Consider the following 26,750-nt stretch of genomic DNA (forward strand, 5'->3'; position numbering starts at 1 on the left):
TGAATCTTGAAATGTGGGTGCCTGATAAATCCCCCACTGAACTTCATTAGTTTACAAGACAAAAACTCATCAGCTTGAGACCTTGTGTTAGTTTTCATATGTACACAATATCCAGAGGGCCTGAGCCTGTGCTCCCTGCAATTGATTTCCATCAGCTGAAGATCTTCCGGCCAGAGCTGGCTGCTGCTGAGCATGCTGAGCACTGTGCCTGGTGCCCCATGGAGTGTGCTGCTGCAGCTGAGGATGGGGTTTTTTCCTCAAGCAGACAACACTCCTCCTCAGATGCTGCTGGCAGCCATCCCCTGCACATGCAGTTGTGGAAGCAAGCACTGTGCTCTCCCATGCCTGGCCCAGGCCTGGGGTCATTCTGCTTGGGTGTCTGGCAGGGAGTGTTGCAGACCTCCCTTTAGCACCCCTGGCTTCATGAGTGGGATGTGAAGGGTGATGCTGAGCTTTCCCCACCCTCCAGCAGCATCCCTTTTCCAGCTCCCTTTCCCAGGAGGTGCAGAGCGAGTGCCTGGCAGCCTGCACTGGCTGGCAGCCCTGCTCTGGGATTTTGGCTGTTCCCCCACCAGGGACACGGGCAGATTCCTTCCCCTGAGGCACTGATGAGGTGTCTCTGGTTTTGCTTATTGATGACCTTGAAAGCACTGAGTTGTGGATATCATTTGCATCTTGAATTCCTCATACCAGATGATTTATTTCTTACTATTTATTTCAGACCTATATTTATGTGCTCTGTAAAGAGATGTTCTCTTGCATCAGCACTCAGTGACCAGATTACACTGTGCCCTGGGGAAATGACCTCTTGTATTTCCAAAGGAGTCTTTTGGCTTTCCCATTCCAGATGTGGAGCTCTCAGTGTTGTTACTAACTGGGGAAGTCTAGAGCTGCCAGTCCAGGCAGGGGGAAGGACCCCTCAGCAGCTTTGTTTCAAAATGTTCAGTGACTTCCTGAACCTTCAAGGCAAGTGACTTATCAGAAAATACTATTTTTTATTGCTTAATTGTTTTTATGTGCTCTGATGTTTAAAGTCTTTGCACATGCTAAAATAGAAGTAACTACTGGAAATGTTTCTGTCTTTTTTTCTTTTAAGTAGAGGTAAGGAATGAATAATTACATTTTTATATATAAGCAAATCAAGCTTGGGAATATCTGGATGTATGTGAAGTTCAAATGCTGCACCTTATTCCCAACAAGAAGCAGGCCTCTCCTTCTTCATTCCCTGCTGAACCAGTGGAGCTGAGCTGGGTTTTGATGCAGCAGGTTCTGAACTTCCAGCAGCCTCACGCTGCAGTGTAGCCTGTCCAGCACCGTGAGCTGTTCCACAGGACAGGGGACAGCTGTGTACGGCCCCAAGGCCTGATCCTGCAGACAGAGCAAGTGTGTGTGTGTAAGTGAAAGGCCTTTATGCAGTTACTTGATGCATTTTTCCTTTGCAATATTTCCCATGTCTCGACTGAAAACACAAAGCCAAGAGATAAAGGGAAAGGAAAAACTGTTTGTCCGCTTCTATTCTGCAAACCATGGAAACCACTGCTGCCTAACAGAGCTGGTGAAGTGCCCTGTGCTGTGACTAACCTCCAGTCTGGCTGCTGGCACAGGGAGAGATTTTTCTAATCTCTCATTTCTATCAGGACAGCAGCCTTTAAAATAATTAGTTGTGATGAAGTATCACATTTCAAAATAACTCGTTCTGTAAACAAATATCTATCAAAGCTTGTCTGGGAAGGTACTGGATATTCTTTGCCATCATACACACACAATCTCTGTCTGTCTTTTTCTGTCTTCCATGTTCAAAATGCTCTTTCAAGGACAGAAAGTTACTTTTGCAGTATTGTGCCAAATCCTGCAACCACAGGGAGTAATATGCCTATATTTGCTTTCCATGCTGTGTAATTCTGACAAGTGCTGTATTTATTACAACCATTCATATTTTCTTAGCAATTTTATTTATTTCCTAAGTAAAGCTCACTAACTTAAGAAAGGTTTGTGTGCTATTTTCACTGTAAGATAGGAAATTGAGCAACTTGGAGATACTTTGGTAGCAGTTTGCTGTAGAAACAGCTGAGCAGTGCTGCAGCACTCAGAATCATAGAACTGTTTCAGTTGGAAAAGACCTTTAAGATCACAGGATCACAGAATGTTAGGGGCTGGAACGGACCTCAAAAAATTACCCAGTCCAACCCCCTCTGCCAGAGCAGGATCACCTATACCAGATCACACAGGAATGCATCCAGACAGGTCTTTAATATCTCCAGAGAGGGAGACTCCTTCCTTCTCCCTTCTTTTCCTTCCTTCCTCCCTTTCTTTCTTGCTCCCTTCCTCCCTTTTCTTCCCTTTCCCTTTCTTTTTTTCGCCCCCCCCTTCATCTCCTTTCCTTTCTTCTCTCCTTCCTTTCATTCCGGGGTAGATGTCATTTCTGATCCATGCTCAGGAGCTGCAGAAGTGCACAGAACATGTCTGTGTCAAAATTCTGTAAGAGCTCCCTTCATACAAAACTTGCACAGCTGTAAGAACACTTCCACGCTCTTCATGTCATATGCAATTGTGTAAGTTTAAGAAAAAAAAAAAGTAAAGGATAGGGATTGAAATTCATGCTAAATAAACAATAAAAAGTCATAAAACCCAGCACCTAAATGCTCTTCATTTTAAAGGCACAGCTGAATGTCAGCTTGAGCTGCTCGGATCTCAGTGACAACCACACCTTTGTGGCAGTGTGCCCTTTGGAATATCGCTTTTGTCGGAGAGGGCTCGCAGCAGAGCCGGCTCCCCGTGTGCCGCCGCGCACGAGGCTCCTCCGCGCATTACCGCGGCCGGGAGGAAAGCTTTGAGCCGCGGCGCTCTCCAAAGACGGCGCTGCGGGCTCCGGTGTTCCTGCACCCGCCTCCCCGGTTTCATCTCCTACACCTTCAGCCACAAAACCATCTCGATAAGGAAATAGATGCAACTTAACCGGGAAAGAAGCTGAAATGGGAGCAATATCCAGACTTCCCTAATCCAGCAAATCATTTCTGTGGCAGAAATGAGCAGCCAAAGTGATTTGGTTTTGGGTTTGGTTTTTTTTTTTTTTCTCGGTCTGGACCAAATGAAATGATGCAGAAAAATGACAGAGAACTTTCACGAGTTAAATTAGGACTGGTTGTTCCATGTTTAATGGCTTGGTTGGCAAAGAGTCACGATGCTTCTGTGGCTACAATGGTCTAAAATAACCAAAGTTTGTAGGGAAATATAATATTTTTCTGAATCAACTGATAAAGCTGAAAAAGAGCAGGCAAACTTCGAGGCTTATAAGCCCTTCTTCATGACAGAAAAAGGACTTGTAACCTTCCACACAGTTTGTTTGAGCTTCACTTGGCTATGTTGGTCAATCAAATGGTTTCAGTGAAAAGCTGGTTGAGACCTATAGAGCAGAGGGAAATGTTAACTGAGAGAAAGAGAATCTTATGTCCACAGCCTCAAGCTGCCTGGGTTGTATCTGTGTTTATTGGCATAGATGTGTCCTGTTTTAACACAAAATAGCACTTGTGAATTGTTTTGAGCAGCATCTGAGAGCTGCACCGGGTCCCCTGGTGTCTGTTGCAGCCCTGCGCCTCTCGGCTGCAGGAAGCCATGGAGTGGCCGCAGCCGGTGCAAGTCATTTCTGCAGATCCTGTGTCCACACCAGGCCTGCAGTTCACAGGCAGCCTCCTGTTTGGGTTTCCATTCAATGTTCCTCGGCTTCGGTTTCCAAGACTACAAGCCAACACACAACCCCTCCTCCCACTCCTGTTTTCAAAGAAAGAAAAACATTGTGAAAAGAAGCCACCCAATTTCTGGGCACTTTTAAGAGCAGAAAAAAAGGAGCTGCTTGCCCCATGCTCACTGCAGGCTCTGCTCTGGCCACAGCTGAGCTGTGGTTCTCTGGATGCTCCATCCTCATGTGAGTAGGGAAGTGTTGTCCCCATCGCTGCGAGTGCAGGGGAGCAACAAAAAATGAAGGACAAAATGGGGATGTTGCAGTAGTTAACTACTGAGAGCTCCGTTCAAATAATTTCGCAAATGCTGATTTTGTTTAGTAATTCAATAAATGGGGAATGAGCTGGGGTGGCCTGTGCTGGGAGCCGTGCTGGCTGTGCTCCCTGGATGAGGAGGGCAGGGAATCACTGGCACTTGGCTTTGCACCATCACTTGGGGTCCCATTCATTGTATTTTTGGGAGGGCTCCTCACTACAAGAAGGAAATTGAGATGTTGGAGTTTGTCTGGAGAAGAGAAGAGAAACGAAGCTGGTGAAGGGTCTGTAGAACAAGTCTTATGAGGAACACCTGAGGGAACTGGGATTGTTTAGTCTGGAGAAGAGGCTGAGGGGAGCCCTTATGGCTCTCTACAACTCCCTGAAAGGAGGTTGTAGTGAGGTAGGTGTTGATCTCTTCTCCCAAGTAACTAGCAATAGAATGACAGGATCTTAGGGGTCTTTTCTAACCTTCATGATTGGATGATTTCTGTTCATCTTCTCATGGAATAGTCTGCTCCTAACAGCATGATTTAAATAGAACTTCCTCACTTAGCTGGCATGGAGAACAGGTCAGCATTTTCTGCTGGCTCTGCTGCAAGCTCTCTTCAGCTGGGGCTGTGAGCATGGCATAGAAACGTTCGTGTTGGTATAGGCCCAGGTGGGTGCTGCTTCTTCAGTGAAGCGTGTCAGGTGTCGTCCCACCAAGGTCCCTGGAGTCCCACTGGTATGAAACCAGTCGCTCAGCTGTGTCCAACCACTGCACCCACTTCGGGGGATGCTGGCAGCCCTGCACCAGCGTCTGCCAGGGCCATGAGCCTTTGCATGGTGACAAGGACACAGGATCTCCAGTGGGTCCTTTGACTCCTGAAGAGTGTGCAGGGGAAAGCCTGACAGGTGTGTGGAGGAGGAAAAGGAGGAGGAGGAGGGCAGCATCCAGTATCTCACAGCAGCAGGAGTTGAGGCTGGGCTCAATGTGAGGGGTGGATGGTGTGGCAGGAGCACCTGCTTTTTGTAAAAATTATTTTATTTATTTGTGGTACTTTTGTTCCAGGGCACTGTTACTGTGCTGTGCCATTTGCAGGTGCTGGGTTTGGGGTACCCATGGTGAACTTGATCTTGTGTTGGACTTATGTGTCACATCATCCACATTCCCATGGCAAATGACCAAGATGCTGCAAACATGGTGGGTGTGGAGGAGGGTGTAAGAACATCCCCATATGCTGCTCCACCAGTGCCAGGCAGGGACAGGCTGGGACAGCAATGTCATCTTGCACATGCAGCAAGTGACCTGCTTTTGGTCAAAGCCAGCACCAGCAACTGCAGTGAGCAAACACTGGGTTTGTCCAGGGGGAGAGTCATGGTGCAAGAGTTATTTTAATCCTGGTGACTCAGGGCTCACCATGACTCACCGCAGAGTTTGGTCGTTGAGCTGGTTTGAAGATGCGTCAGGTTCCCCGTGAAGGCCAAGGATGGTGTTTCATGCCAAGCAACAACCTGACATTTTTTGCAGCTGCCTAAACCTCTGCAAACACAGGCCCAGAAGCTGGGCGTAGGCACTGCAGGGCTTGGCATGGCAAAGTATGGCATGGCACAGCGTGGCACAGCATGTTGGGTCCTTGCCTGCTGCTGTCTTCGTGTTGCACTGGGCTTTGTCTTCCACCCAGAGAGCTGCAAAGCAAAGAGGAGAGCAGCCCTAGGGCACCCATTGCTTGGGAAACTGCATTTCCCATCAGGTTCACACACGCAGTATCATCCACCCGCTGCCACAGGGCAGCCACAGCACAGGGAACACTCCAACATCACTGTTTTATGGAAAAGTTTGATCAAACCCCATGATTTCTAAGATGACAGAATCCACACGGGTGCTTAAAGGGTGTTTTGGCACTGCGTCATTCATTCCTGCTCCCTGGGGAGATGCTCACTTGCAGTGAAGCTCTTCGAGGGTCTGCTCTGAATCCCAGCATGGGAGAAACTCATCGATTAGAGGCAATAAAATTCTCTGCTTGCACTTGGCCCAGACTCTGCCCCAGGAATCAGCTTCACGGCTGCCTAAGCAGGCCTGAAAACATTTCTTTTTTGGCAGCACTTCCCAACAAACAGCAAATCCTTACGGTTTCTTCTTGGCACTGACTGAAGCATTTTTGCAGTGATTGATTTTCTCTGTCGAGATTCGGAGAACGGCTCTCCCCGTTTCTAGGAATACCGGCGAGCACAGGGTGTTCCCTCGCCTGGGGTAGTGCTGCGGGTAGGGCAACCCTGCCCGCGCCCATCCTGGGGCACCCGGGGGATGCCCCTACCCGGCTGCAGACACCAGTCAGGGGGAAGGCAGGCAGGGAGGTCCCCCGTGTGTGGCACAGGTGATGGCGCCCTCTTCACGGTCAGTGGGTGCCATCTCCATGGGTGGTGTGTTTGTGCCTGACACTTGGTGCCCCTAGGGATCCTCAGGTATGTGGGTGCAGAGAGATGGTGGGTGGAGATGTGGGGTGCCCCAGAGAGGATGGTAGGTACGCCACAGGAGGCAGCTGCAGATATCCACGGGGAGAGTGGCAGGTACCTCATGGGAAAGGTGGCAGATAACCAAGGGGAGGGTGGCAGGTGCCCACTGGGGATGGCAGGCACCCCACGGGATGTTGACAGGTACCCACGAGGGGTTGGCAAGTACCCACAGGGAGCAGCAGCAGGTACCCCGTGCCGCTGCATGCGTTTTGCCGCCGCACCGGGGGTGCCGCACACACAGTGAGCCCCCGCGTCTGTCTCCGTGCCGCTCAGCGGGGCCGTGCCGGGCCGATGCGACTCGAGCCGTGGGAGGCGGCGGAGGCGGCCCCGCGCTAATTGCATAAGCGGGACGTCAATGCCCGCGGGAGGCGCGGGGGGAAGCGCGGGAAGATGGCGTCCCGCTCCCTGCCCCCGCCGCACGCCGCCGCTCCCCGCCGAGGCCCCGGGGCGGGCGGACGCTGACCCGGCCCGGTGGCGGCGGCGGCGGCAGCAGCAGCAGCGGTAAGGGCAGCGGTAAGTGCAGCAGGGCGGCGGAGGTCGGAGAGCCGGGGGGTGTGTGCAGCCCGGCGGGGAGCGCCCGGGGCGGCGGGGCCGGAGCCGGGGCTAGGCGGGCGCCGCGGCGCCTTTGAATGAACCAATGGCGGCGGGACCCGCGGCCGCCGCTCCCGGGGCTGCCCCTCGGCAGGTGCCACCGGACCCGGACCCGGTCCCGGTCCCGCCGTAGGGCTGCAAGAGCGGTTGGCCGGCTCGGTGTGCCCTGTCGCTGAGTGCCCCGGGGAGTGTCTCGCTGCCCGGCACGGCGTGGGAACTCCCTCGCGTGACGGCGAAGAACGACGGGAGCTTTCCCGGTGTGTGATCCCCCTCCGCCGGGCGGGGGGCTGCCTCCGCTTTCATAACGGCTGCCGGGGAGCAGCCTGGTGCTGAGGGGCACATGTCGCAGCTCGCTGCCGCAGACGCTGCCAGCCCCACTCCCGGAGCAGCTCTCTCGGGGGTTCTGTCGGCCGGCACCGTAAGTCTGCCGGCTCTTGCCCACCCAGGCTGTCCCGGGGGAACGGGGGTTTATTAACAGCGGGCGCAGGCAGAGCTCACAGCGCGGGGAGGCTTCTCGTTGGGACCCGCGGCGTGACTTGACGCGTCTCGCCGAGACGGGAGCGCATATCGGGGAAAAAGTGATTTTGAGGCTGTTTGAGTGCTGGCCGTGGGGCTCCGCGACTGCTCCGCGCCGAGGCTGAGCACAGGCTGTCCGCCTTCAGCTCCAGCAGCCTGCTGAAACTGGGCTGGTGAGTTCCGCTGGCTACATGTGGAGCTGCTGCGTCCCCGCTCCTGCAGTGGTGATGTCCCCTTGGCTTGGGAGCCTGAGAAACTCCTGGGAAATGTTGAATTAGAAATCACAGTAAATTTTAAGCTGTTCTCCCTCATGCGCCCCTTCCTGAGCCTGAGCCTGAGCCTGTGCAGGCTGGTTGCGTGTCCCCTGGCCCCATGTGGGGTGGTTCCATGCTGCAGGAGCTGAGGCAGTCAAGGGGTTAACTCACTCAGTAGCAGCAAAGATTGTGGCTGCTCCCTTTGATTTCACCTAAAGGAACGCGGCTCATCAGCTCATGTTTTGGGGTACTGGGCACCTGCTGGTGGGGCTGGAGCGGCCCCAGGCATCCCTGTGCTCAGCTGATGGGCATGGTGTGACAGGGTGCAAGGACAGGGTGGTGAGCATGTGCATCCTCTCCAGGCTCTGCTGATGGAGACTGCCAAGCTCAGCCCCATCATCCGGGATGTCTACGCAGCTGCTGGCCATGTCCAGCAAGCACCGGGCACTGCCTCGGCGCGGAGGGGCAGCAGCTGCAGAGAGCTGATGGTGAAGCTGATGGAGGGGCAGTATGTGCTGTGCCGCTGGACAGATGGGCTCTATTACCTTGGGAAGATCAAAAGGGTAAGGTGGCCACCCAAGATGTTCAGGTGGGCATACAAGTGGGTGTGGTGTACACCCAAAAGGGTAATGTGGGCATTCAAAGGGTAGCTAGTGCCATTGCTGTTCAGAGTGGTATTGGTCAGCAGGCCATTTTGGGTTGATGTCCTGCCCCTGGGTATCATACCTCAAATGGAGCTTCCTACAGCCCCAAGAGGCAGGGGTGGTCACCAGGGCAAACAGGGCAGTGCTGGGGATGGGGAGCTGATGCCCAGAGGTTCTTCTCTCTCTCCCCCCACAGGTGAGTGGCTCCAAGCAGAGCTGCCTTGTAACATTTGAGGACAATTCCAAGTACTGGGTCCTCTGGAAGGACATCCAGCATGGTGGGTGCTGCCTTGTCCTCCCTTCCCACCACCACGCTGGGGGTCCTTCCCAGCCCCACACTGACATGGTTGTGCCTTGTGCATCTCCAACTTTGCTATCCCTGTCCCACAGCCGGTGTCCCAGGGGAGGAGCCCAAGTGCAACATCTGCTTGGGGAAGACATCAGGCCCCATGAATGAAATCCTCATCTGCGGGAAGTGCGGGCTGGGTGAGTGCAGATACATCACCCCAGGGTCTGCTGTGTTCCACCCCAGGGGTGAGGGCCTGGCCAGCCTGTGATGCTGATGCTGAGCCCTCCTGCAGGTTATCACCAGCAGTGCCACATCCCAGTGGCCAGCGGTCACGAGGGCCCTCTGGGGACACCATGGTTCTGCCGACGCTGCATATTTGCCCTGGCTGTGCGGGTGAGTGAGGCTGCCCAGGGCTGACACCTCCATGTGCTGCCCACCCTTGGCACAGCAGCGTAGGATGCAGCCCCCAGCTGGCTGTGGTGACCCCCAGCTGGCTGTGCTGACGCCCATCCTGCTCGCTCCCACAGAAAGGGGGTGCCCTGAAGAAGGGAGCCATCGCCAAGACGCTGCAAGCTGTCAAGATGGTGCTGTCCTACAACCCTGACCTCCTGGAGTGGGACTCCCCACACCGGACCAACCAGCAGCAGTGTTACTGCTACTGTGGGGGCCCCGGCGAGTAAGCTCCTGCTTCCCACCTGCCAGGGGGGTTTTGTGATGATTTTGTGGGGAAAAACAGTCACAAAAAGAAGATGGGGTTCAGATAGGGATTCTTTCTCCCTAAGAGAGAAGTCCCCAGCTTGAAGGCACTGCCCTGGTGGCTTTGCTGTCCATGCTGCCTCTGCCATCAGGGTCTCTGCTCACTGCTGGAGGCACTGTTTTCATCCACCTCCATGGCTGCAGAAAACACAAGTTAGGGCCAGACTTTCTCTCCCTGTCTGAGGGTTTGTGCCTGTGAGGGGACCAGGGCAGTGGCTGCCACACTCTGTCCAAGCTTCCCCCACCTCCTCTCCCTCCCCAGGTGGTACCTGAAGATGCTGCAGTGCTACCGCTGCCGGCAGTGGTTCCATGAAGCCTGCACCCAGTGCCTCAGCGACCCCATGATGTTTGGAGACCGGTATGTCCCTTCTGGACTTAGCTGGGCTGGTGCTGGATGTTGGAGCTGGCTTCTTGTGGGGCCTCATGCAGATGTATCTCTGGTCTTTATCTCACTGATCCAGCTGTGGCACCAACATGGATCAGCTGCCCTGGGGGCAGGCAGTTTGCACTGTCCTGCAGAGCCCCCCTTCTCCTGGCCATGCTGTCACTTGGCACCCCGAGCACTGTCCTCACCCTGACCCATCCCCAGGCCCTGTGTGGCTGTGGGGATGACCCCCCAGCACTCTCCCTCCCCACTCTCTTCCAGGTTCTATATGTTTTTCTGCTCTGTATGCAACCAGGGACCAGAATACATCAAGCGCCTGCCCTTGAGATGGTAAGAAATGGCCTTGGCTACTTTGGGATATGCTGGGGTGGCTGCAGGGTACTGGGCTGGCTGGTGCCTGGTTATCTTGAGACCAGCTCTAGCTCTGGATTTCAGCAGCGTGAGCTTCCAGAGCACCTTCTGCTCATCCCAGTCCAGCCCTGAGCTGTGGGCTTTGCTAGGCCGTGGACCCTGGGCATGCAGCTCCTCTTGCCCTGCCCCATGGGACTCTCCCAGGGAAGCTGTTCCTCAGTATTCCCCAAACCTGCAAGGAACACATTTGCCAGCAGAGATAACTGCAAAGAGTGACTGGTGGCAAGACATCAGATTCTGTGATTAAATACAAGTTTGCAATCAGTACCTTCTAGCTCTGGAAGCAACTTCATGAAGTACATTAACAGTGCCAGCAGCCCAGTTTTTCCCCTTGTGCTCATCTGTGTCAGATGTGTTACTGGTGCTAGCAGGCTGCTGGGACGTGGCTGGCTCAGGGATGCTGCATCAAGCAGCACAGCAGGCTGGAAGAAGAAGAAGGGAAATCCTGCAGGATATGGTTGCTTGGCTTTCATTGTCAGAGTCTTGAGTGCAATATCCCACCTGATAGGCTAGGTTGCTAAAACAGTCTGTTTTCATGTGAGTAAGAGCTGTCCTACTCCCATGTCTAACTGCTGCAGGAACACACGGCTGGGGCTTATTAAAAAGCTGGAAAACTGGGCATTTGTCCTGGAAATAGCATGTTCTCCAGTCCCTGGGCTCAGGGCTCTCAGTGTTTAGCTCCAGTGTTCCCTCCAGCTCCAGGCAGCACCCCACCCCTCTCCAAAGCTCAGGGGATGCTGTCCTAGCTGTGACATCCCCTGGGGTGTGCATCCAGCCTCGGGGTGTGCATCCAGCCTCAGCTGCTTCCCTCATGGGATATGGGAATAGTCCTGGCTTTCAGTGAGAAGGTTTTGGAAGGGTTTTGCTGGGGGCTGTGCTCAAGCTGCACTGGCAGAGCAGAGCATCAGAGTGGGTACTGTTCTGCTGGGTAGAGGGTGAGCTGCTGACCTTCTCACCTGCTTTTGCTCCTGCAGGGTGGATGTTGTCCATCTCGCCCTCTACAACCTGGGTGTACAGAGCAAGAAGAAGTACTTTGACTTTGAGGAGATCTTGGCCTTTGTGAACCACCACTGGGATCCGCTGCAGCTTGGAAAGGTAAAAGCATTGCCTGCGCTGGGCTGGAGAGATGCCTGGGGATGAAGAGATGCTGTTGGGGACATAAGTCACAGCTAACTGTTCTTGAAGCCTCAATTAGGAAGTTCCTGTGGTGGCCAAGCTGGGGCAGGTTGGCTGGTTAAAGGTAGTGATAGCAGTGAAATGGTGGGGCAGTGAGCCCTGCCTTTGTTTGGGTTGGCTTCTCTCAGTGACCATTGACCTGGAGCTGTGTCTGCATGTGGTTTGTTGGGCAAGGGTCAGAACTTTGAGAGTGCTGCTCACCATGGCCCAAGCTGGCTGCTTCACCTGCCTGGTACCTCTGTGGGCAGGACTACCTGGCCTGGGTGTTTGCACTCACAGGGACATGCAGAAGCTCCTATGTGCTGTTCATCACCCCTGGCTTGGCATCAGAGTGGGGCATCCTCAGTGGATAGCATTGGTGGAGGAGTGCTGGAGGATCCTTCTCCCTGAGCTGGGAAGCAGTGCCAGCAGTGCGTGGGGACACAAGCCTTGAGCAGAACTAAAGCACTTTCCCTAGGGTTGGGGCAGATGGGGAGTGAATGGCAGAAGAGGACATGCCCTTGGCAGTGTCACAGTGCTGGTAGCCTCATGGAGATAAGCTTGGGCATCTCTGCAAAGCCCCGGGCTGCAGGGGTGGCTCTGCTCAAAATTAGTTCAATCTTCCCTTGTGCTGCATCTCTGTTGGTTGAGTGCATCCTGCAGCTGGGGAAAGGGCTAAAACCAGGATGTGTTGGGAACCTGTCACTGCGTGGGGACGGATGGGTTCCCCGCAGGGTGCTCCGAGGGTGGCCGATGCCAAACCCGGGTGGCTGTGGGCGCTGCCTGACCTCGGGCAGCAGCCGACTGCCGGCGTTCGGGGTCCCCCCTCTGTCGAGTTTCTGCATAACGGCAGCAGGCTGTCAGCCCTGCCTGACCGCGGCGTCTCTCCGCAGCTGACAGGCACCCCCATCTCAGAGCGTGGCCCCCACCTTCTCAACGCCCTCAACAGCTATAAAAGCAGGTGAGCCCTCGGGCACGGTGGGATGAGGGATGGGGACGTGGGATGGGATGCAGGATACTCCTGTGCCCCAGCACCCCAGCTTTGGCTGAGGGCTGTTTCCTCCCCTCTGCTGCCCAGGTTTCTGTGTGGGAAGGAGATCAAAAAGAAGAAATGCATCTTTCGGCTGCGCATCCGCGTCCCCCCGAACCCCCCCAGCAAGGTGCTGCCAGAGAAAGCTCCTGGCATGAGCGAGAGCAGCTCCTGCGAGCTGAAGAAGGGTAAAAGCAAGTATGTCCACAAAGACAGGTGAGTGGCCAAATTCATCTGGGTACCCCCATGCCCACTGCCACACCCCATGCCCATTCTGCCCTGGGGTGCCAGGCAGCCTCACCCCCGCTGTGCTTTGCAGCCAGCAGCAGAAGCGGCGAGCGGCGGCGCGGCGCAAAAGGGCCAAGTTCCTGCTGGAGGATGCCATTCCCAGTGTGAGTCCTTTGGCCCCTCCTCTGTGCAAGCGTCCTGGGTCTTGGCAGATGAGTGGGACCCACCTTGGCCCCGTACCTGGGAGGCTCCCTGTGAGGTTTTCCTACTTCTGCAGGCAGGGAGAGCCCCTGTCCCCTGCCCTGTGCCACACTGGCTTCCCAGGGGCTGTGGGGCCATGGGAAGGAGCGTGATGGCACCTGGGCAAAGGGTGACAATGCCAGGGCTGTGGCAGCCCTGCTGGGCTTGGCAGGGATGAGTGAGTTTGTTTTTTGGGTGCAGAGTGACTTCACCTCAGCCTGGAGCACCAACCACCACCTGGCCAGCATCTTTGACTTCACACTGGATGAAATCCAGAGTCTGAAAAGGTTTGTGCAGCAGCCCTGGAGGGTGGGTGGCAAGGGGTGGGTGGTTTAAATGCCCCAGTGTGAAGGCAGGCCTGGAAGGTGTGAGGAGGCTGCAGTGCCCCTTGTGCCGGGCTGGGGCTGACTCTGCATCCCATCCCCAGTGCCAGCTCAGGACAGACTTTCTTATCGGACGTGGATTCCACAGATGCTGTCAGCACCTCGGGCTCAGCCACCACAAGCCTCTCCTATGAGTCCAGGTGAGGGCTCTGCCCCCTTGCTCCCTTCCAGAGGTGTCCTGGTGGCACAGTCAGGGGGCTGAGAGCTGACCCTCTCTTGAGGACAAGAGGTTTTTGGCCTCAAGTTTTGCCAGGGGAGGTGTACTTGCATATTAGGGAAATTTTCTTCCCTGAAAGGGTTGTCAGGCCCTGGAACAGGCTGCCCAGGGCAGTGGTGGAGTCCCCATCCCTGGACGGGTTTCAAAGCCGTGTAGATGTGGTGCTGAGGGATGTGGTTTAGCGGTGACTTGGCAGTGCTGGGTTAATGGCTGGACTTGATGATCTCAAAGGTCTCTTCCAACCAAAACAATTCTGTGAGCCTGTGAGCTCCTGGCATGCTCCCTCCAGGTTTTTAGGGCAGTGGGCACAGCCAACACTGTGGAGGGGACACCTTTGGGGTACTACCCCTACCCCTCCTCTGTCCCTTCCCTTGCAGCCGCAGGACCATGGGCAGCCGCAAGCGCAAGCTGGCAGTGCCAGCCTACACCTCCGCGGGGGCCAAGAGGAGTGGCAGAGAGGCAGGAGGGTGCCCCGCCATGGGCACTTCTGAAAGCAGTGAGGTGGCCTGTGGACCTGACCACCCAGACAATGGCATCGACAGCCACACCTTTGAGAGCATCAGCGAGGATGACTCTTCCCTCTCCCACCTCAAGTCCTCCATCAGCAGCTACTTCGGGGCAGCGGGCAGGCTGGTCTGTGGTGAGAAGTACCAGGTGCTGGCACGGCGGGTGACGCTGGAGGGCAAGGTGCAGTACCTGGTGGAGTGGGAAGGCACAACCCCCTACTGAGCTCCACTGTCCTCAGCCTCTCCTGGAGCCAAACCAGAGGAGATTGGGATGACGAGGAAACCCTTGCCGCGAAGCAGGGGAGGGCTGGGACCCTTCCATGCTGGGGGGTCCTAGCCAGGAATGGCTGCCCGGGAACAGCCGTGGGTTGAACCAGTGCCTGAGCTGGTGCCATCAGTGGTGTTGCCCAGGGGTGGGACTCACAACCTTGCTGCTGCATCTTCTCATTTGAACAGTTGTTTTACTGGCTGTGTGCATGCACAGCATGCAGCCCAGCTGCGCTTTCTGACAGAGCCCTTGGCCCAGCGTGAGGCATCATCATGGTGGTGCAAAGAGCAGTGAGCAGGTCTGGCCTTTCCCCCAACATGGTTGGGAACCCCCTGGGGAAGCCCCTTTGGGGGACACCCCACAACCTGCTCATGCAGATGGATGTGGTGCTGTTGCCTGGCACAGCCTGACTCATCACCACGGCCAAGCCTTACAGAGCAGGTCTGAGGGGGTCCTGCTGCGAAGCAAAAAGGACCTCCCTCACCAGTGCCTTCACAGCCCATGCCTGTGCCCCTAGGAAATGGTGGCCAACTCTCTCCAGAGCTAGCATGTGGGGTTTTCTTCCTCCTCCCAAATCCATTCATTACAGGAATGCGGTTTGTTTAAAGTGAGAGGAAAATGCCCCCTGAACAGCCCACATGCGGCTGACTTTCATGGCTGAGGGGCAGATGTACATGGCTGCCCTTGTGCCATGACCTGGACTGCACATGCTGATGCTTCATTTCCCTGTTCTTCTGACAATCACAGTCATGGAAGAGATTGGCCAAAAGATATACCCTTGCCTTAAAACCACCACGGGCATTTCACAGACTGCAGCCCAAGGCCTTTGTTCTCACAGGATTCTTCATCCTGAATGTGCCAAACAAGAAGACAAACCAAAAAGGCCAAAGAGGACAGAGGGGGTGTGGGGAGGGGGTTGGACCAGGATCCCTGCGGCCATCCCCAATGGCCTCATGGTTGTGCCTTGCTGGGGAGTGGCCACACTTCGTTCCCAGTGTAGTGTCGATGCTGATGAGCACATGGGGTCAAGTTTGTCTGCAGAGGAGAAGGAGCAGCCCCTTCTTGAACTGAAGCAATACTGCCAGGTTGCTCAGGAGCAAAGCTGGTGTCTTTTAAAACCAGATTCTAATATCAGACAGATTTGTTAGGTTATTTTCTAAGAGATAAATATCTTTTTAATGTTGTCCTCCTCATCTCTCCCCCATCACCACCATGGCTGTTCCATGAGGACGGAGGGTGGCTGATGCTGGGGGTTTGCGTGGTCTTGCTGTCAGCCCACCCTGTCCCTGTAGCCCCACTGCTGTTCATGTGTGTGCTTGTGGGATCTGCTGACTGGCTGGTGAACTGAAAAGGTGGTTTTACCAGAATGTGGTTAAAAAATGTCTTGGTGTGATCAGCACGAGGGAGCAGGTGACATTTGCAAACCAGAGGCCAGACTCCTCAAAAATAAACCTCTGCTTCAGCTACTGCTAAAATAACATAGTGGGACACCCATGGAGGGAGGACTGCAGTTGTTTAAATTCATCTAACAGGCACCAGGCCTTTGTGTGGCTGTGAGGTGACAATGCTTCACATGGGGCCATGGTGCAGGGCAGCAGCCTCTCTGCAGCACTGGGAGATCCCTTCATGGTTTGAGCCAGGTGTGAGCTGCTTCAGTGTCATGCTGGGAGCTTGAATATTTGGCTCAGCGGGTAAAAGTATTTTAACTTCATTCTGATGAGTTGCCTGGTGGTATGTGCTTGGTGGTGTGCTTGGGGGAGAAGCTGTTGGACACTCGTGTAGGGTGAGGTCTGGGAGAGGAGGTTCAATCCAGCTCCAGCCATGAGATGGTTTGAGCTGAGCTTGGCCAGATGTGCCTTGGGGAGAGGTGCTTGGCACCCTCAGGGTCTGCATCTTGGCTTATCTGGAGGGAACCATGTCCAGAGATGTCCTGTCCTTTTGAGAGATGTGCTGCCAAGACCCCCATCCCTGGCAGGGCAGGGAGCAGCTCCTGCAGCCAGCATTCCACTCCCAGTTCTGCCTTGGATCACTTCAAGTGATCACTTCAAGATCGCTGAAGGATCATGTCAAGTATTTCCCCTTCATCAGTGCCTATGAAGCCCTTGTCTGAGTTGCTGCCTGGGGGTCCAGGGGCTGCCAAGAATCTCCCAGGGCTAAGAGGGATTATTCCCATGGGATGTGCCAATGGACATTGCACTTGTGGGAGCACCCACTACACATGGCTCCTGTTCCTCACTTCTCCCTCTCTGTTCCTACTTCTCTCCTCCTGGCCTCCTGCAGAGAATTGAATGTGGAGCCTCTAAAAACACTTTGGTTTTGCATTAGCTGTAACAGATGCTGTAATGACTGTGCACCTTCTGAAGATGTATGGATTCAGGTTGCTGCTTGTCATAACCACCTCTTGTTATCCCCAAGTTGTAATTAATGCCTGATGTACAATTAAAAAGGGTCTTTTTTTACCATCACTGGTTCTTTCTAGTGTCAGGATTATTAACTCTGGGCCCTGGGGGTCAGTGTGTGCTCCCAGGCAGATGCCCAGTGCCTGCCACTATGCAGCTGGTTCTGCTGGGTTGTGCTCCATGCCAGGGTGAGGTGTGCCCTTCCCAGACCCATGAATAGCTCCATATTGTTCCATGAGTTATATCCCATTAACCTATGAACAGGAGCATCTTTTTACAAGAGTAAGCCTTGGCTCGGGTGTGGGTAGGGGATGCAGGGCTGGGGCAATGCCCTGCAGCTGGGTGATGCCCTGCTCCCACTGGCACTTGTTTTTTCTGAACTGACACTGAACGTTGTCCAGCTCAGCCTGGCTGGGCAGGCAGGGAAGGGTCATGTGCTGCTTGCAGCTCCTGGTAAATGCTTGTGGGGTTTGCAAGCCTTGGAGCAGCCACGTTGCATGGCAGCAGGAGAGGGCATGAGCTGGTGCATCTCAGGGTGCCCAGCCACATCCTGCAGCCTCCAGGCTGGGGAAGCAGGAGGCAAAGCAGGGAAGGATACTGTGACAGCTGCTGTGAGGGAGAAGGGAGCCAGGCAGGGCCTTGAGTGCTGGCTGCAGGGATGCAGAGTGCTAGAGAGGCTGCCAGGAGATGCCAGGCTGTGGCTACCAGCTGGCACTTGCTGCTAGTGGCCTGAGACAGCTCCTAAATACTGCCATGTCCTGAGATGAGCATCTCTGTGTGTCTCCATCCACAATGCTCCCACAGCCCTCAGTGCATGTAGCCCTTCCCCACTTCTGCCTCCAGCACCTCTGTGCTGCTCAGTGCTCCCTGGAGCACAGGATCAAGCCAAGGAGGGGATGTTTTGGTTGCAAATAAAAGTTCACAAGCTGCTGTTATAGCAAATCCATGAAGACAAGAGCTGCCTCCCCTCATGTGCCTACCTCCTGCCTGCACAGGGACACCAGCAGAGCTCAGCACCCTTCACCTGCTGCGCCCAGCAGCGAGGAGCTTTCTGTGCTTTTCCACTCAGTCCCCTGGGACACTGTCCTCTATCCATTTGAGGTAGAGAGGGTTTCCTTGGTCAATAGGCAGGCTGATGATTTCAGGAATTTCAAAGGGATGGATGGATCTAAAGTGGAAACAGATGCAGAGGAGCAGTGTCACCGACAGCCTGGCAGCAGAACAGACCCAGGCCTGCTTGCAGTGCAGGAAGCAGAGGTCCCAGCTCCCAGCCCTGCCCCATGCTCTCTGCTGACTTCAAAGCACCCACATCTTCTTGTCATGTGAGAATTTTGCTTTGAGTTTGGGGTTTACCACAGCCAGCAGCTGACTGCCAGGGGCCCTGTCCCAAAGCTGCCTGTGCTCACCACTCAGAGCTTGGGAAACGCAGGAAATCCTGCCAGGAGGCAGCCAGGGAATAACCTGCATTGGGAGAAGGAGAATCCCTTCATGTCCCCATTTTGGAGGGATTGGTTGAAGCCAAACAGTTGATATACCTGCCAACTTTCTTTTTTTTTTTTATGTGCTCATGCAGTGTTTGGGGGTTTGTGGCTTACAGGATACTTCAGGAGCATTTGAACCCTCTGAGGCTCAAGGGACCTGACTCTCAAAGCCTGAGCAGGGGATGGCAGCAAACCTCAGACAAGAATCCCAGTGCCCCTCAGAGGCAATGTCTCACCTGACATAATTGGACAATTCACCTATTTTGGATGTCCTCGTTTTCACTAACTGTAGAGAGTAAAAAAACAAAAAAACAAAAAACAAAAACCAGGTGAGAAGTGAAGGGAACAGAGCAATCCTGCATGCCCAGTTCCACTGCATGCATCCAACGTGGCCAGCAGTGTGGTGGGAGCTCTTCCTGGGCTCTTGCCCAGGGATGTTCCTCTGTGGTGACAGGATGAGAGGCCAAGCTGGGCTGCCATCCCCCAGCCACCACTACCATGCTCACAAGGTGGATGCTTGGGGTCCTTGGGTACTGTCTCAAGTCTTGGGCAGGTTGGTGCCACGCTCCCCAAACCCTTTTGGCTGGGGCTGTCTGGGATGGGGATTTTCATGACATGGGGAATTGTCACTTACCAGCAGTATTTCAGTGGACTCCTCCAGTTCCCCTTTCCAGAAATACCTAGATTGGAAAGGAAAGAAGCATCAGCAAACACAGCTGGGGACAGCCATGCTGATTCCTCTGGTGGGGAATTAGTTTCCCTGCTTGGTGCTTTCTGCACATGACTGTTCCTTTACAAAATGCTGCTCAAGAGGCATCACTAGTTCCAAAAAGTCTGCTGTGCATGTGACTGAGCATCCTGGATTTACAGACCAGAGCCTCCTTGGCTGTGCCAGCCTCTAGAGAGCTGCCCAGGGGAAAATGGGAGGGCAAAGGAGCTGGGAGTGGGGTGGCTGTGTGGTGGTGGTCCTGCTCCAAGAAGTGTCTGGGAGACAGTGCCTGAAGGAACTGCAGTTGGGAAGCTGAGCATGGCAGCATCTTTTTTTTATCTCTTTCCCTGCAGGAGAGGAGATGCTCTTGTCATGAGTCAGAGGTGACCTTTCAAAACATTTATGTTGACAGAAGGCCATCATGATTTCATCTGCACACTGGGGTCCTGCACAAGGAGCATTCAGAAGTGGCACAGTGTCTCCTGAGCAGGACATGGAGGAGAAGCCAGCTGGAGCTGGACATGGGCAACTCAGGCAGCAAAGTACAAGGGGAAGAAGGGTTTTACTGGGTTTGCCCTCTCTCAGCAGCCTCAGTTGGGCTATGGGAGAGTGTGGGAGAGGGGGGCACTGTGAGGAGCCCCTCTTGCAGGAAGGCTGTGATGTGGGCACCCATTCCCCTCCTCAGTGGCAGCAGGCCATGGTGCTCCTATGAGCAAATGGCTGTTCTGGGGCTTTGTTCTTAAACCACTACAAGAAGTGCAGTCCCTTTGAGTGGGGGGGCTGAGGAGGATGAGGATGGCTGAGGAGCAGGGCTGGTTGGATTTCAAGGTCAAAGATACTGTTCTTCCTTCCTGAAAATGCTCCCTATCTTAGCTTCTTTTTAGTTCCTTTAAAAACAGGTGCCACATCCTCAAGACCACAAATCACTTTGCTCTTTGCTAGATTTCCTTGTAGCCAAGTAACCAAGACATAAATGGTCCCCTCTGGCAGTCAGAGCATCTGCACTCCTTAATAGGCTTAGTGCACTTTGCGTGGTCCATCTCTGCCATCTGCAACAACAAACAGACACAGCAGCCTTCTGGAAACTGCCTCCTCTCCCCAGGGATGTGTGGTATCCATCTCCTCCTTTGCCCACAGGGCACCTGGTTTTGCCCTTGGAATACTTGGGAATGTTCAGCCCAACTTACAAGGCTGAGCTCTTTGGCAGGATGTTGACGCAGGCAGCCAGCTTCTTATCCATGATGGCCCTGGGTGAGACAGGAGAGGAGTCAGTGCTTGTCCCCAGCTTGCTGCTTGTTCCCAGCCATGACGACATTCCCTCATCCTGTCCCTGACTGCCAGCACCAGCTTGACATTGGAGACATGGGATTTGGGGTTAATTATTACCCTAGGAAAACAGAGGTAGGAGTGACCTCCAGCTGGAGCTGCTCAGCTCAGGTCCTCTTGGCAGGGCTCTGGGACCCTCCTGGTCATGCAGGAGGGTTGAATGTTGCTCCTGGCCAGAGGACTTGTGCCTCACATAATGGAAGGACCATGCCCAGCCTCAGCCCTGTGCCCATCTTGCCATAGGGACACCAGGGCAAGGTCTGAGCCTTGGGGTCACAAGAACAGGGCCTGGGACAAACACTAAGGGCTTTGTCTCCCAGTCCTGTATTTATGCTGTCAAACTGTGCCTCTTCCTTGCACAGCAGACTAAATGTGGATCTTATTAAATCAACAACAGCAAGGTTTTTCTACCCAAAATGTCCTAGAAATCTGAAGCCCAAATAAATTCCTTCCCTCGGGCTTCCTCCTTCAGTTGTGGGCTGATTTGTTATTGCAGAGCTGCTTGGGTCTGCTAGCAGAAGTGCTATTTAAGTGATTAAGGCATACTGAAGCAATCTCAGGGTGGATTTTTAGAAGAACTAGGTCAAATGTTATGTTTTCTGACCACAGCAATCTGGGCCTTTCTCACGTTGGTGGCAGCCCTGTCCCTCTCATAGGCAGCTCTGCTAAAGGCATTGCACTGGTGACTTTGCTTTTGGTTTTCTTTAAGAATGGCCTTGCTGGACACTACTTTGCACCAAGTGCTTTGACAATGTAACTTCTAGATGCCCTTGAACTGCAGAGAAGGCAAGAGTTGTTGGATTACTGGAAGGCTCGATTCAACAACCTGCAAAAATTAACTCAGCAAGCTGAAGAATGGAAACCATTCCAATTAGCTACTGCTCCCATTCAAAACACTCTCCAGAATGGTTTTAGCTCAGAGGACATTAAAAATTTACTATCCTTACATCTAGGGTATGATACAGCTTGGAGGTGACTACAAAACAAACAGTAAGAAACTCTTAGCTTTCAAAAAGACTGTAAAAATATGTCCAAATTGATTGCTGAAGATGAGGAGGAGGAGCACAAGAAGTGCCTCTTGCATGGCTGTGACCTGAAAATACCCTGGGCAAAGTGAGAATGAGCAGCTGCATCATGCCTTGAGATCTGGCCCCTGACCTGCAGGGAAAGCTGGGCTCTTGTCTGAATGTGCACAAGCCCCTTTGCATGTCTTCATTACCAGCCCTGCTTTCTTTCCCTGTTTGCAGAGGTTTAGACCTTGCAACTATGAGCACAAGGCAAAGGTGCTCTGGTGGGGCTGTACAGGCTCTGCTGCAGGGCAGGAAGGAATTGGGAGCAGCTTGTTGCTGGGAGAAAGGCAGACCTTCCCAGGAGGAAAGCAGACCTTCCTGATGATCTTACACTATCCTGCCACTCCAGCAGTGTGCTGCAGAACCAGTGCCTGGACTGACACATGGGATCAGGTTTAGAAGTGACAGAGATGGACTTCTCTCTGCTGGTGGCTCAGAGGGACCATGGTCTGAGAGGATAGCCATGCAAGGGGCCTGTGGGTTGCTTGCTCTCACCATGTGTAGCCAGTTCTAGGCATTTAATGCTTGGAGAGCATCTTGAGTTAATCTGCAGAGCAGCAAACTGCAGCAGCACGAGCAGAGACATCCCTGCTGCGGTTGTCATGTCAAACACATGGCACAAATCACTCTGGTTTTGCTGCCTGCAACTTTCAAGTCACTTGGAACCTTTTGATTTGGGTGAATACTCTCTAATTGCTTCTGCTCTGTGACCCTAACTGAGATCCTGAACTTTGTTCTAGCAAGCTGAGCGGAAACAAGCAGGCACCATGGGAACAGGGGACACTGTAAGAAGCTGAATGTGATCTGTGGAAAACATCTGCATAATTCATAATAGCTCTGGGTTGGGCACTTAATGTGTGCTTCTTTGCCCCTGCCTTACAATAGGCTCTGAATTGAGACAGATGAAATATTGATAAGCAGAAAAGCAAAGAAAATGATCTGCACAAAGCCAAGGCAGACCTAGGGGCTGACAGGCTGCTTGGGTGGTAGATAAGTTATGTGAGAGGCAGTGGCCAGCCCAAAAGGGTCAGCTCCTCACAGCAGGCCCAGGGATCTCCTGCATGGGCTCAGGGGTTTCCTCTGAAGATTTAAAATCAACAGTAATCCAGATAAACTGGGTAAGAACTGACACAACAAACAAGCCAGACCCTGAGTTCTACCTGTAGCTAATCTGCTTCCACAAACCTAAAACTCCTTCTCCTTCAACCAGAGGAAAATTTCCTTGCAGAATGATCCATCAGAGCGAGTGCTGATCGCTCCACTGAGCAATGTAAAGGAAGAATAAACACCACAGAACAGGAAAAAGGTGTGTGGGAAAATGGATGTAGAAGCACTGTGCCATCCTTCTACGCTCAGAGCTCACTCATTCAACTTCCAGAACAAAGGAATAATTACTCCATCAGTAAAAACAAACAATCAAAATAACATATATCTTGGCAATGGAGAATGATTTATCTCCTCTCCCTTCCTGACAAGATAAGCAATCAGGAGTGGAGAACATTTGCAAAGCTGTTAAGATGCAGCATTTTCAGCAACTGAGGCTCTTTTCACCAGCCACATAGTTACTCCTTTTTTTCATAAGGCATCAAGCAGGGCAGATATTATTCTATTTGAACTTCTTAATACAGTTGCAGTATTTAAGGTGACACAAAATCCCTTTCAGTAGTCTGTCAGTTCCTGAAGGACTGTTTGAGAACACTGTGCAGGAGATGGAGAGTTTCTGGCAAGCAGCAGGGAAGCAGGGAAAACACCACAGGAGGTGTTGCAGGAAACTTAATGGTCCATCATAAACATTTCCCCAGTCAACATGGTTTCAGTACTTTGAACAAGCCATCTATTGAGTCAGGGACTGAAAGATGGATGAAAAAAGCTCTGCATGCAAAATATCAGGCAAAGTATCTCATACATTAACAGAGGGAAAGTAATCAAGGTAAAACCCTCTTTCCCTGAAGCTCATCTGGTGAGAAGAGTACAGGCTTCCAGGTGGTACCTCACAAGTGCCTGTTCTGTGTTTGCTGTGGACCACTTTGGTCTTTTATTTATTTTCAAGGCAGTGTACTGTGCTTTGTCCCTCACCATAAATACTTCTCCTGGGATTTGTTACCTGTATTGTTCTAGAGAAGAAGAAGGGCTGTGGTGGACCAGAAAACATCTGAAGACCCAGAGATTTAGGGCCGTGGCTTTAAAATGGGTCTTGAAAATGAAAGGCAGTAGAATAAATTGAGAATTGGCTTGGTTTCAGAGGCAATTGTCAGCTTTCTTTTAGAATGCACAGCTCTTGGTAAGTGGATATGTGGTACAGAGAGAGAGAGGGAGAGGGAGTGTAAGAGGAAAGGAGCACAGTTTGGCTAGAAGTGCAAATACAGAGAAGTACAGAGACTCTTGAGGGACAAGGAAAAGCTTTATTCCACAGAAAGCTGCTGTTGAGCAGTTCAAGCAGACAAGCAGGGAAAGCATCTCAGTACCTTGCAATATCCTTGGCAATCTGCTCGTTGAGACAGTTGATGAAGGCGATGGAGTGGGTCCCAGAGATGTAGCTGCCGGTGACGGCGGAGTGTAGCTGAAGAGCGAAACTCTTCAACACAGGGTACATCAGCAGGGACAGAATCACCACCTCAGATGCAAAACAGGAGTGTGAGGATTTTAGGTGAAATACTGAATTCTGTAAAACTAAGCATTTACATCATCTGTGGCTCAAGAGAAGTCTCCAGCCTCCATTCACCATTACAATACTGCTGGTTGGGACTGAAGTGAGAGCATGCTCCTAGGGAGATTCATTCCCCTCCAGTGCTGTGTCAAGGGTTTGGGGCAGGAAAGGGGCAGTTTGTGAGGCTGTATTAGCCCAGAGGCACCCAGACCTTGCTGTGGGAGGTCACAACTCAGACTAAGGGGGGTTACTTCAGACTGGTGTTCTGCAGCAGAATAAGGAGGTAAGTTGTTGGCTGTCTCTGTTAAAATACACTTCTATTGCAAAAAGGAGCTAGAAGGGAACCACCAGGCATGGCTCCCACACTAAGCACATCTTTCCTGTTCAGGACACATCCTGCAGCCATCCTCCAGCTATGTGTCCTTGGTAAGCCATGTCCACTGCTCTGGGAAATGGTGGGGACAGGACCATTCACTTCACTGGGGAAGTGGAAAGGAGGAGAGCATCATGTCAGGTAGGGGTAGGGATCTGGCCATGTGGAACAGATTTGGGCTGGAGCCTGATTGAGGAGCAAAGCCCAGGGAAGCCTGGGGTAATACAATCTGTGCTGGGAGCTGGAGAGCTTTCATCCTGCCCTGTCAGCCCAGGACAATTACTGTCTTCCGCTGATAGATGTTGCACAGCCCACCCAGGCTCTGATACAGACTCACAGAGCAGGCAAGGAAGGGTAAGACCCAAACACGGGGTTTAAGTTAATTTCATCTTAATGATCTGATACTAATAGGACAGTGAAATTGGAACCTCTTGGGCACAGCAATCCTCAAGGACACATCCAAGGTCTGTAGGGCTGCCTCTGTCTGACCAGGCTGCACAAAATATAACTCTCTCTCCACGGGCTGGCAGTGCAGCAGCAACAAGTTGGTTTTGCCGTACATGAGATGCTCTTCCCGGCAAGCTGCTTGGCTGCTCTTTGTAGTCACATGCCACAAACAGAGTCATGTAAAAATACATAATTATCTCAGTGGGGATGTTGCTGCAATAGGAAGGTTAATTTGTGTGTGCTGAGTAATAGGGGAAGGATGGTGCCTGCACCCGGGGCTGCTCTCTGTGCAGCTGCTCTTCCCGTTGTCTTTTGTCTTGGTTTTGCAACAAACAGCATCTGGCCCTTATTCAATGACAGTGATAAAAAAGAATGCTTTTAAGGCTAAGCATATAATTCTCCCCCTACACCAGTTCCACCTTCCTTTGTCCTCTGAAAAACCTCTCATCATAAAGCCAATGTCAGATTTTTTTTCTGTTTTCAAAAAGATTGAATTAAAAAAATTCCTCTCTTGTCACCACAAAACCAGGAGCTCCTTTCTATTTGGAAAACAACTGATGTGCTATATTGGTTGTCTCCTCTTTTCCATTCCATTTGAGGAAATCTTCTTTGTTATCATAAGATTTCTCACACTAGTTTTTAGAGCTTCTTTTGTGCTCTTTTTATTTTCTTTTTTTTCCATTTAGCCACTTTACAAATATAATGCAATGAATCCTTGCAGCTACTTGGATAGTCACAATCCACAGATCTGCTGCTGTATTGTTTGGTTTTGTTTTTTTTTTTTTTAATTTTCCTTTCCAGATTAGAATGCAGTCATGCTCCCTGCTCAGGAAAAAAAAAAATAATTCAACCTGTTCAGCATGGTGATCATTAATCTTCTTGGAAGGTGTATATGCATGAGATGAGGAAATCCCTGTGAATATTTGTGACTAAATATCAGTACAAGAGTGATGACTCTCTTGGTTTTTTGGGGTGTTCCACCCCTCTCCTATTTTTTTTTCTGAAAGATAGAAGCTCTCCCCCCCCCCTTTTTTTTTTAATTTTCTTTTACTTTTTTTTTCATTCCTCCAGAATAATTACATTTGCAAAAATGAAAGAATGAAAGTTCAGGATTCCTACGTGATAAACTGAATAAACTCACAACTGACAAACTGTTGAGGTGAACAAAACTGAAAAACTTGATGTGAGGCTCAAAATATTTCAGTGACCAGCAAAATGATACTTGAGTTTAGAGACACAAAGATTTCTGCAAGCTTTGTTTTGGCTTTGGCATACTAAAAAGAGCTTTAGGGTTTAAAATTACCATGTTAGGACTTTTTGTTGAGGTTCTGTAAAAAACCCACCCAAAACAAACACAGCTTGTGGCAATCTTGAGTATGCTGTGAGCTTCTTCAGCACAAGTGGAAAAAAATCTCTTACAAGATTTGCTTTGCTCTCTGCAGAGACTGACAGCACATTCCTCCTGCATGATCTTTTTCTTGTCTTTTTCTATTTTTTTCTTGCAGAAATTCCCTTATAAAGGTATCAGCAGAAGCATTTCCACAGTGCCTTGAGTTGGCATACACCACGCTCCCCAGCACGTTGGTCACCCACATCCCCCGATCCCTAGCATGGAGCCAGCCCTGGCAGTGCTGGAGGGCTCCCACTTACCAGCAGCAAGGTGCCACGGCCCGGCCGAGGGCAGCCCTGGGCAGCAGGCAGTGATGGGCAGCGCTGGCTCAGCCATTCCATCTCCCCAGCCAGGCGAGAGGCTGCGTCCTGTCTGTCCCTCCACCTGCTCTGCCCAGAGCTGGAAGGCTGCCTGGGAAGGCTGCCCACAAGGAGCACTAACTCCTCCTCCTCTTCCTCCCTGGCTGCCTGCAGCCTGGTACCCGCCTGCTTGCCCCAGCATGGGGCTGAGGCACGGGCCCACGGGCCAGCATGATGTCCACACA

At 52.4% G+C, this 26,750-nt stretch overlaps 2 protein-coding genes across 2 annotated transcripts; one reads left to right on the top strand and one right to left on the bottom strand.

Annotated features, from left to right (window-relative positions):
- The first annotated feature begins 7,908 nt into the window (after window positions 1-7,908).
- PHF19 (PHD finger protein 19) lies at window positions 7,909-14,319 on the top strand. The gene is made up of 15 exons (XM_054393241.1): window positions 7,909-7,950; window positions 8,215-8,415; window positions 8,693-8,774; window positions 8,887-8,982; window positions 9,078-9,178; window positions 9,313-9,461; window positions 9,804-9,899; window positions 10,188-10,256; window positions 11,312-11,432; window positions 12,386-12,453; window positions 12,571-12,738; window positions 12,818-12,914; window positions 13,192-13,277; window positions 13,418-13,513; window positions 13,968-14,319. The coding sequence occupies exons 1-15, from the start codon at window positions 7,909-7,911 to the stop codon at window positions 14,317-14,319; spliced, it is 1,824 nt and encodes a 607-aa protein (XP_054249216.1).
- A 3,509-nt stretch (window positions 14,320-17,828) lies between these two features.
- CUTA (cutA divalent cation tolerance homolog) lies at window positions 17,829-26,547 on the bottom strand. Its single transcript, XM_054393601.1, has 6 exons — window positions 26,467-26,547; window positions 23,815-23,963; window positions 20,141-20,200; window positions 18,879-18,924; window positions 18,481-18,530; window positions 17,829-17,931 (listed from the first exon to the last, which is right to left on the bottom strand). The coding sequence occupies exons 1-6, from the start codon at window positions 26,545-26,547 to the stop codon at window positions 17,829-17,831; spliced, it is 489 nt and encodes a 162-aa protein (XP_054249576.1).
- Between the last annotated feature and the right edge of the window lie 203 nt (window positions 26,548-26,750).

The sequence above is a fragment of the Indicator indicator genome, chromosome 28 (assembly GCF_027791375.1).
Source record: "Indicator indicator isolate 239-I01 chromosome 28, UM_Iind_1.1, whole genome shotgun sequence".
Classification (NCBI taxonomy): domain Eukaryota; kingdom Metazoa; phylum Chordata; class Aves; order Piciformes; family Indicatoridae; genus Indicator; species Indicator indicator.

Bases quoted from the DNA above. Each gene is read 5' to 3' on its own strand.
- PHF19 (XM_054393241.1), top strand. From the start codon at position 7,909: ATGCGCCCCTTCCTGAGCCTGAGCCTGAGCCTGTGCAGGCTG. The intron at 7,951-8,214 runs GTTGCGTGTCCC...CATCCTCTCCAG, and splicing joins GCCTGAGCCTGTGCAGGCTG to GCTCTGCTGATGGAGACTGC. The intron at 11,433-12,385 runs GTAAAAGCATTG...GTCTCTCCGCAG, and splicing joins ATCCGCTGCAGCTTGGAAAG to CTGACAGGCACCCCCATCTC.
- CUTA (XM_054393601.1), bottom strand. From the start codon at position 26,547: ATGGAATGGCTGAGCCAGCGCTGCCCATCACTGCCTGCTGCCCAGGGC. The intron at 18,925-20,140 runs GTAAGTTGGGCT...TTTCCAATCTAG, and splicing joins CTGCCAAAGAGCTCAGCCTT to GTATTTCTGGAAAGGGGAAC. The intron at 17,932-18,480 runs GTGAGACATTGC...TTTCCACTTTAG, and splicing joins GAATTGTCCAATTATGTCAG to ATCCATCCATCCCTTTGAAA.